This window comes from Sesamum indicum, linkage group LG1 (genome assembly GCF_000512975.1).
Source record: "Sesamum indicum cultivar Zhongzhi No. 13 linkage group LG1, S_indicum_v1.0, whole genome shotgun sequence".
In the NCBI taxonomy this organism is placed as follows: Eukaryota; Viridiplantae; Streptophyta; class Magnoliopsida; order Lamiales; family Pedaliaceae; genus Sesamum; species Sesamum indicum.
This window is the reverse complement of record NC_026145.1, coordinates 8517323-8526114: the sequence shown is the minus strand read 5'-3', so window position 1 is coordinate 8526114 and position 8792 is coordinate 8517323. Positions and strand designations below refer to the sequence as shown.

At 34.3% G+C, this 8792-nt stretch overlaps 3 protein-coding genes across 4 annotated transcripts in view; all 3 read left to right on the top strand.

The window, feature by feature from the left end:
* LOC105159204 (uncharacterized protein At4g10930) overlaps nt 1–1216 on the top strand; it is a 12188-nt gene extending 10972 nt beyond the window's left edge. Inside the window, 2 exon segments of the mRNA XM_011076185.2 lie at nt 1–641; nt 725–1216. The exon segment at nt 1–641 is cut by the window's left edge and continues 397 nt beyond it. Coding sequence (XP_011074487.1) covers nt 1–641; nt 725–940 — 857 coding nt within the window. The 3' untranslated portion in view covers nt 941–1216.
* On the top strand, nt 2659–6977 carry LOC105159188 (F-box protein SKIP8). Of its 2 annotated transcripts, XM_011076173.2 has the most exons (4): nt 2659–2924; nt 3154–3453; nt 5394–5590; nt 6471–6977. In XM_011076173.2, exons 2-4 carry the CDS (start codon nt 3232–3234, stop codon nt 6727–6729), a joined length of 678 nt encoding a protein of 225 aa, XP_011074475.1. In that variant the 5' UTR covers nt 2659–2924; nt 3154–3231; the 3' UTR covers nt 6730–6977. The 2 variants fall into 2 exon arrangements, with proteins under 2 accessions (XP_011074475.1, XP_011074466.1); XM_011076164.2 differs by lacking the exon at nt 2659–2924 and having other exon boundaries at nt 2944–3453.
* The window catches only part of LOC105161804, a 3325-nt gene continuing 2078 nt past the window's right edge, over nt 7546–8792 (top strand). The window contains exons 1-2 of the mRNA XM_011079621.2: nt 7546–7554; nt 8093–8388. Coding sequence (XP_011077923.1) covers nt 7546–7554; nt 8093–8388 — 305 coding nt within the window. The remainder of the gene's footprint in view (nt 7555–8092; nt 8389–8792) is intronic.

Below are 8792 nucleotides of genomic sequence, written 5' to 3'. Positions count from 1 at the left end.
GACCTGATAATGTGATCGAAGTTGATTCTCAGCCCGACCTTGATATTTATGGTGATTTTGAATATAATTTGGAAGATGATGACTTCATTGGTGCTGGCGCTCTAAATGTTTCCAAGTTACAGCCAGAACCACCAAAAATCAAATTGTTATTTTCCTCCCTTAAATCAGAGGAACCAAATGGGATTCTGGTGCTCCACGATGACGAGGCACAGGCAGATCTTGGAGCTTTAGCTGGCACATCTATGCCGCTTGAGTCTCAAAATAAGACTAGTATTGGAGACAGGTTTCTTGTTCAGAATTCTTCAGTTGATAATGATGATGAGTCATCTCTAGCAGAATGTGAAGAACTCTATGGACCTGATAAAGAACCACTTATTAAAAAGTGTCCCGAGACAGTATTCGTAACACCATCTGAACAGACTGTCAGTGGCGGATTACCTGGAGAAACTGGGGATTGTAGGTCCAACCAAAGAGAGAAGAATGCTGGACAACCAAATTGCATGGAGAACGTAGAAGTTGCGCCTGATGGATCAAAACAATCACTTCCCCATTCTCAGAAAAGAGAGAATGAAACAGAAAAGGCGAAGACAACTAAAGGTGAAACCAAGCAATCAGAAGAGAATAGTATGGTCATAAAAAAGGTATAAGCGCTATGCGTAACACATGTCAGTTCTCTAATTCATCATATCTTCGTGCAACATTGATCCTATTTCTCATGTTGCAGGTTGAAGCATATATAAAGGAGCACATAAGACCACTTTGCAAGAGCGGTGTGATCACAGTCGACCAATACCGGTGGGCTGTGGGGAAAACAACTGAGAAAGTTATGAAGTACCACTCTAAGGAGAAGACTGCAAACTTCCTCATCAAGGAAGGCGAAAAGGTGAAGAAACTGGCAGAGCAGTACATTGAAGCTGCCCAGCAGAAGACAAAAACATAAACAGGAAGCGTCTCTTCTTTTTCTAATTAAATTTTGCATCAGTCTTTCATGTTTTCCCTCTCCTACAAGGCTTCTGTTGCCCTTTAAGCTTCTAGGTAACATAATGGCGTAGATTGGTTGCAGAAATTATTTCAGAACGAAGGACAAACAAACAGTAAACAGTCGTTAACTGCTTCTTGTGATTGTAAATCTTTCGATTGAGATGTCCTTTAAGGAAACCTTTTCCTTTTGTTCTCATTTGATCAAAACTCTATGTTGAGGTTAATATTGTTCCAATATGTATCAGGGTTAATTATATTTTGTTGTCCGAACTATGACCGAATTTAAATGTGATATTTAAATTTTTTTTTTGTCAACTTATCATCTCAATTTTAGAAAATTTTGCACCTTGTCATTTATAATTGTTTTTCAACCAAATCTTTTGTAAAAAAACAAACATCACATGCAGCGCATATGTGATATTTAAAGGTTATGTGATGTGATATTTTTTAAGTATGCATAGCATGTGATGTTTTTTGGGTAGAAAAATCAACAAAAAATGATTATATTGGTAAAGTGTAAATTTCACAAAGTTGGAATAGTATATGACACAAAAAAAAAAAAAAAAAGTTTCGATGAGAAAATATAAAAACGGGTAAGTTCAGGTGGCAAAATGTAATTTACCCTATGTATTATAATAAATGAACTATATTATTATCATCATCATCATCACACTTAAAAGAAAAATCAAACTATACGGTTTTATGTAACAAATGAGACAATTATTTGTGGTTGTAAATAATACAATGTATATAGTATAAGATATAATAAGTATTATTTAATATTTTTAATATTCCTGCTTATATATATGCAATTTTTTTTTTCTTTTTGTCAAGTTTTATATTGAAGCTTTTCTCATACATGGATAGTATTAAAGTTGAAATTCAGAAACTCTTATTTGGCCTGATTTTAGTATTATGTTAAATAATCACTTTAAAAAATAAGTTGTCAGATAATATAATCACTTAATATTTAATATTTCTAACAGCAATTTTTTTTATTACTTGTTTTTTTTATTATTTTCTATTGATTCAATTACTTATGTAAGAATTTTCTTCTCTCATCTGTGTCCCAATTGCTTTAATTTAGCTGAAATTAATATACTTGAACACGATTATTCCGTTAGAACTAAAGTTGTATCAAATACGAAATACGAATCATGTGTATATTACTAATAAATTTCATTTCATACATCTCGTACCACGATGAGATTTAACTTCATTCCGAATTGAATGATTTTCCGTGCGTCAAGAGACGACAATCAATATAATCTTTTGATGGTTTTTAGATAACTCATACCATGGTTATGATTTCTTATGTTTTTAATTTGATTGAGAAATATATAAATCGGTTAATTTTAACCTTACTTTGATAGAAATAATAATTATATGATTATATTCATGTTGAAATAAATTTGTTCAATAATTAATACAATAATATAATATAAAATTATAATAAACTTATATAAAATTAAATAAATACCAACATATATGGTGAGATCCAAAATGAAACCTGGATCTTAACCTCAACATTAGAGTAAGGTATTAGTGGGTGCAATTTTTGATTGGTCACGTCCAGCGTGTCGCAACTAATTCATATTATCGTTGAATGACAAAACTACCCCTTTTTTTAAATTGTATTTACATGTTGTGATGCTGACGCCGTTCACTTTCCATCTCTTCCCTTCTCAATTCAGTTACAAAACCACCAACTTTCTCTCTCTACCTTCTCTGCAAATAATTCCCTCTCTCTCTCTCTCTAAACCCTTGATTAGGGTTTCAACATAACTAGAATCTCACCAACACACACTAAAAGGTAAAAGAAAGGAAACGAAAAAGAGAGGTGGGGGGCTTGAATTTGTACCCCACCCCAAAAAGAAAAAAAAAAAAAAAAGAAGAAGAAATCACATGCAAAACAACATTTTTTTTTTCTGCTGCAGGAGAAGGTAAACTAGGGTTTTTTTTTTCTTGATTTTCCACCCAGAAATTATCCCTTTTTTTTTTTTCTTTTTCTTTCATGAATTGTAAGAATTATTGTTGCTGTAATTTCATGAGTTGTGAATGGAGGTTACGATAACCAGCATTTTCTTTGCCAGCGAGTATTCGTCATTCTTGGTGGCCCTTTTCTGCCTCCTTTTTGTAACTGTTTTAATTTTTCGGAAAGCGAAATTACAGTCCAGCGTTTCTGAGTTGGAGAAGTTAAAGCCCTGTGGGTGTGCGGGAGAGCGGAGTGAAATTGATAGGGGTGAGGAAATGACTGCGCGTGTGGGTGGCGGTGTTAGTGGTGAGAACGGTGGAGAGATGGTGGTGGAGAGGCAGACGGGGGCATCGATGATGGAGCAGTTGGTGCCGGAGATAACTACGCATGCCCTCAGTTACTTGGATTATCCGAGCCTCTGTCGTCTCTCAATGACGAATTCACTCATGCGCAAAGCAGCCAATGATGACAATGCGTGGAAGGCGCTCTATCATAAGGTTTGATTCTTTCGAAATTCGTGAAATTTGGCGTGGTATTTATTTTTATGGTAGAGTTATATGGGTTTCTTTTTTGGAATTGTTTGGTTAACTTGGATGTAGTTTTTGGTTCAAGTGTTGAGTCTGATCTCGTTCATTGAATAGAGCTTAGATAAGGGTTAATTCATAAAAATGACTACTACTTCATTGCTATCGAGTAATCTCCGAATTTTTGCAGGAAGAATAGTTGTTTGCTAGCATGTCTATGAAATTTTTTGGTTTATATATCTACATATAATACTATCATTCCCTTATTTTGCTTCATGGAATAGCGCCAGTTAACATCAGTGAGAAAGAAAGCAAGACTTGGTATTTTCCGTTAATACTTGTGATGCATAATTAGAGTACCAGCGTTGACATCCTGAAAGAAAATGAAAAAATAGGCCATGAATATCCATGTCGTAGTTGGGAGTTGACGCATTGATACATATAAGCCTTCCATATGCTTTGGCTATCATTGGTTGTTGGCTACTTGGGAAGCAAACAACGTGTTGCAACTTGAATGGCTAAAGTTTGCAAATGACTCGAGATGGTTATGGACATGTTACCACTTGTTGGCCTGGAGGCAGTTATATGCATGCTTACTTTTAGATTTGTCGGTTAGCTGTTTTAGGTATATAATGACATTTTTTGCTTTTAGTTGTTCCACAGCCTCCACCTAAAAAGTCTGTAAAGTCATGATGTAACACCCTTAAATAATCAAGAAGAAATCCTTTTTAAGTTGAAACTTTTGACAGTTTATAGACATACTTTAACAATGATGGAGGTCCTACTTCATAAGAGAAATGACATTCTCAAAAGTTGCATGTTGTAGTACTTTCACTTTGAAGCCATGCAACCGCATAAGTTGGATTTGATTTAATGTTAATATAGGAAGTACTTTTAATAGGGTTTTGTTTGCCGGGTTTTTCCTCATTTTGAAAAGAATGCATAAGATTCAAGAATTTCAATTTTCTTTGTTCATCGAAAATTAGAGCTGCAGACCAGAGTACAACAGGTTGATGCTATCCATTCTTTACTAGTTAGACTGACCTAGAAAGTATGAGAAAACTCAATGGTCAAAAATGGAAATATCTGGATTTTAAATTTCTTAAGAGTTTTTGTCACATCTTTCATTAAAAGTGACATTTTTTGTATGTTTCTTGTTATGCCATATAAAAGAACCAGAGTTACCAGAGCATCTTTCATCACCAAAGGTTGACCACATAACCACTCCTCCAGGCTCCTACCCTTCTTCCCAAATAATGATCACGACCAGCACCATAGATAAGTAGATAACTGCTTCTCTCCATTCTCCCTTCAGACAAAAGGAGAAACAAACCAAGTGAATAGCTTATAGCTTGTAACCAAGAGTACCAATCCAATGTAGGAACCAAAAAGAAGAAATTCTTCTCAGTTACCAGAGACCTGTATTCCTGAATTATTATATACGGATAATCATTTCGGAAGTCCAAAGGGTGCTATTGGTGGTTTTTCATGGCTGCCCTGATCTATATTGTGATTTATTAGATCCATATACCACTTTCAGGCTTTCCGTTTTTGGGACCGTCAGCCTTGTTTTAGATTGGCCATATATTCTTTGGTACTTGTCTACTTGAAAAAAATTTATTTCATAAGCTCATCTTTTACACCCTGTGGACCTGTGGTACTATTTGGCCATCGGTTATTAAGATATACATGTTTGCACATAGTGTTTCATACCTTGCTTGAAGGGAATCATATGATTAGCCCATTCTGATTGTCACCGCTAGGATTTCATAACCCTTTGGTTTATACAATTCCTTTTCTTTGATACCAGCTATGAGGAGTGAAATTATGTTGTGTTATTCAGTCATTGCATCATGTTTGAAATTGAAATCGTATGTAGTGCTAATTCTGTTGCTTTTTGCTTCATCTTGCAGGATTTCACTCTGGAGCAAGACAGTGTGATACCAGCCAATGGATGGAAAGCTTATTATGCAGCTACAAGAGCTATTGTTAATATCAATGCTGAATTTTTTAGGATAGTCAAGGAAAGGTCGCTTCCAGCTATGGGCCAGCTTTGGCTTAATGCAGATTATGTTAAGTGTTTTCATGCAACTGGCGAGTCATTTAGTGGGTATGTAGCTTTGATCTGTGCATGAATATTTTTAAACTACCAATTATACTCTTACCCTGTGCACTTGTTACTTGTTGTATTTGCTCCTTTCGTTAAGTTAGTTTGGATGTTAAATCCCTATGAATTTTTTCTTTCTGTGATTTGCTTTGATGATTCTCGTGAATTTTCTGTTGGCTGCCAAGCAAAATTTTCATCACAACATGTTGAATATCTAAAATTGAGAGAAAATTTCTGAAGATATATGCAGTAGAGGCTCCTGTGGATATATAGCCTATGGATGGTCACAAGCGCAGGAGATCACAAGTTATTGTATCTCTGTGGCTCTGTCTTGAACTCTAATAGTGTTAATTATCAGATGATACTCAAGTTTATAACTTTAAAATTTTGCAGTTGGCAATAACATGAAATCAGAGGTAGGCAGGCAGCTGGAGACCTAAGTTCACATTGGAAATAACATCTGAGCAACATCTTATGCAGAAATTCACAAGGAGTAGAAATTCTTGTGATATTTGAAGAATTAAGATGATGGAACATGATCTTATATACTCTGCACATGTATTCTGTCAAAACATTATTTTGCCTATATGAACATTATGCCTTTTTTTTCTTAATGAAAGGAAACCTACATCGTGAGACCCTTATTGCACACGTGATATTTAATCTTCTTATAACGTTGCTAATTCATTGGGCATTTTAATCTCGGAACTTCTTATCTGATTTAAATTAAGGGCTCATTCGATTTATATTTGGTTGAGGTGCTCTGCTGAAACATCTGATTCCCCTCTTTTTATTCAAAGCTGTTTGGGGCTTAGTGTCTAATCATTGTTGAGTTCCATGTGTAAACACAGGAGCTTAATGTGTTCTTCAACTCTCTTTCTAGTTATAATGCAGTTATGGGGAGCTGGCAGCTAGCATTTACCTGGGGCAATGTTGCTGATTTCCAGATACGAGATGTAAGGGCCCGTGCCCTGGCAGATGTGGCTTGGGTTACCATGAAAGCTTATGTCGACATGGAGAACGGCCCATATCTCATGACAAATGTGTACGAGTACCATAATGGTAGGTGGTATATGGTGCACCATCATAGCTCAGCAATTCTCATACATGGAGGAGGTGAGCAACATCTTATGCAGGGATAACAGAACATTGCTGAGATCAAATCTATGTTAATGATGAAATTCACAAGCGGTACAGTTTTGAGCCTAAGTTAGAAATGACTCTAAGAAATCATCAAAATGATTTCTTGGGAGATCTTATGTACTTTCTCCATTTAAAAGCCCCCTGTTGAGGAACCCCATCTATATCTATACTTGGAGTTGGGGCCTTAGGTTTCTCAACACAACACTTTTATGCATGCACAGTTGCAATTTTTTGCTTTTTGCTTCAATTTTAATGTGAGTGAGAGCCATTTACTACCTATATCTCTCAACTCAAGTGCGATATGCAAAATGAGGCCTTAAAAATTAGGGTAAATTATATCGATCTCTTATAAGATTTGGTATAATTACGAATACTCCCTCGTTGTTGGAAAAATTATCCTCATGATTTTAACGATCGTTTAATAATTAGTTCAATTTGTTAGGTTTCTATCCATTTTGTATTGTAAATTAATTAAAATACTTTTATGGATTATAAATTATAATTTTATTATATGTTTGAAAGTTTTTTTTATTTTTTTTGGATTAAGTTTTTTTATAATTTTTAAACAAAATTCATCCACTCCATTTAATTTTTTATAAGTTTTTAATTGTTTTTTTTTTTTAAAAAAAAAGCAATATTTAGTAAGGATAAAGTTGATAATTTTATATTTTTATTCAAGGAGTACATAATTTTATTAAATATTAGAGGGTATTTATAATATTTTAAACAATGAGGAGTGTTTATAATTATAACAAATTTTGAAAGAGACTATTGTAATTTAACTGAAGTTAATATTAATTGAAGAATATTATAAGATGTTACAAGTGAGAGTGGGCTGACCAATTTCTTTCTTTTACTAAAATTTAGACCTGAAAACGCCTCTAAAATCTGTTAGTGTTGTAATTAAAGGATTAATTATATTTAAACCTCTACCAACTTAAAACAAAAATTGAAATTACATTTCCAATTTTTCATTTAGAATTGTATCTATCATTTGGACCAAAAATGCAGCATTTTCGCATAAATTATTGATAACGTTACTAGTTTTTTGCAATCACCAATCATTACTTTTTATCTAATAATAATAATTTAAAAATAATATTTTATTACATTTTTTTTTTGTTTTTATATATATTGTATTTACTTCTTGCAAATATAAAATTATTTTTATTAATAAATTATATAAAATGTTGAATGAATGACAAAATCAGTATTTTTTTATTTAAATTTTAGCATAAGTGGTGCAATTATAAATGGAGAAATAGAAGGTGTACGAATATAGTTTTAATTTTTTTTTAAAAAAATCATATTTTCGAGTAGTGGCTGCTTTTATCCCATGTAAGAAGATATCTTTCCACGCAGTGCAGCAGCTGTAGAACCACCACGTTCTTCCCCCTCTCTCCCCCACAACAACCTCCACCCCACAAATTTTACCCATTACCCAAACAGCTTCTCTGCTCTTACAGATGCTCATCTTCCTCTCTCCTCATCACCCAACCCCAATTGTCTTCACTGTCGCCACGTGTTAGTCCGCTGAAACCACGTTCTGTTTCGTCGCCTCAGACACCTGTTGTTGAAGACGACGCGGAGGAAGAAAGTGGGAGCCCTCCATCAGCTGATGAGATGTTTGTGGACTCGGGCTCTCTTCCTCCTCTGACGTACGTCGGTCAATGGGTTCCTCATTTTCCTAATTTTTAGTCTTGGACGCGATGTATTATTTATATTCTTTATCTGCTTTAAAAGATGAATCTTTGTGCAGTGTGCTTGATAAATTGAATCAACTATTGTTATTTGTGGGATTGGCTGCTCTGATCTTGTTTCAATTATTGTAAGCTGTCTTGAGGAATGGTTTATGCTGAAATACATCTTTTTCTGTCCTCTTGCATTAGGTGGAGTGTAGTTTATGCCTAAATATATTGTTTTTATGTTCAAGATCATATCCAAAATGGTGTTTCTTTCTCCAGGGGGATTCTCTTGCATTCACTGATCAAGATTCGAGAATAGATGATGTAAACATTATATTCAAATAAATGTCCGGGAGAGTTTTTACTGTGGGATTAAC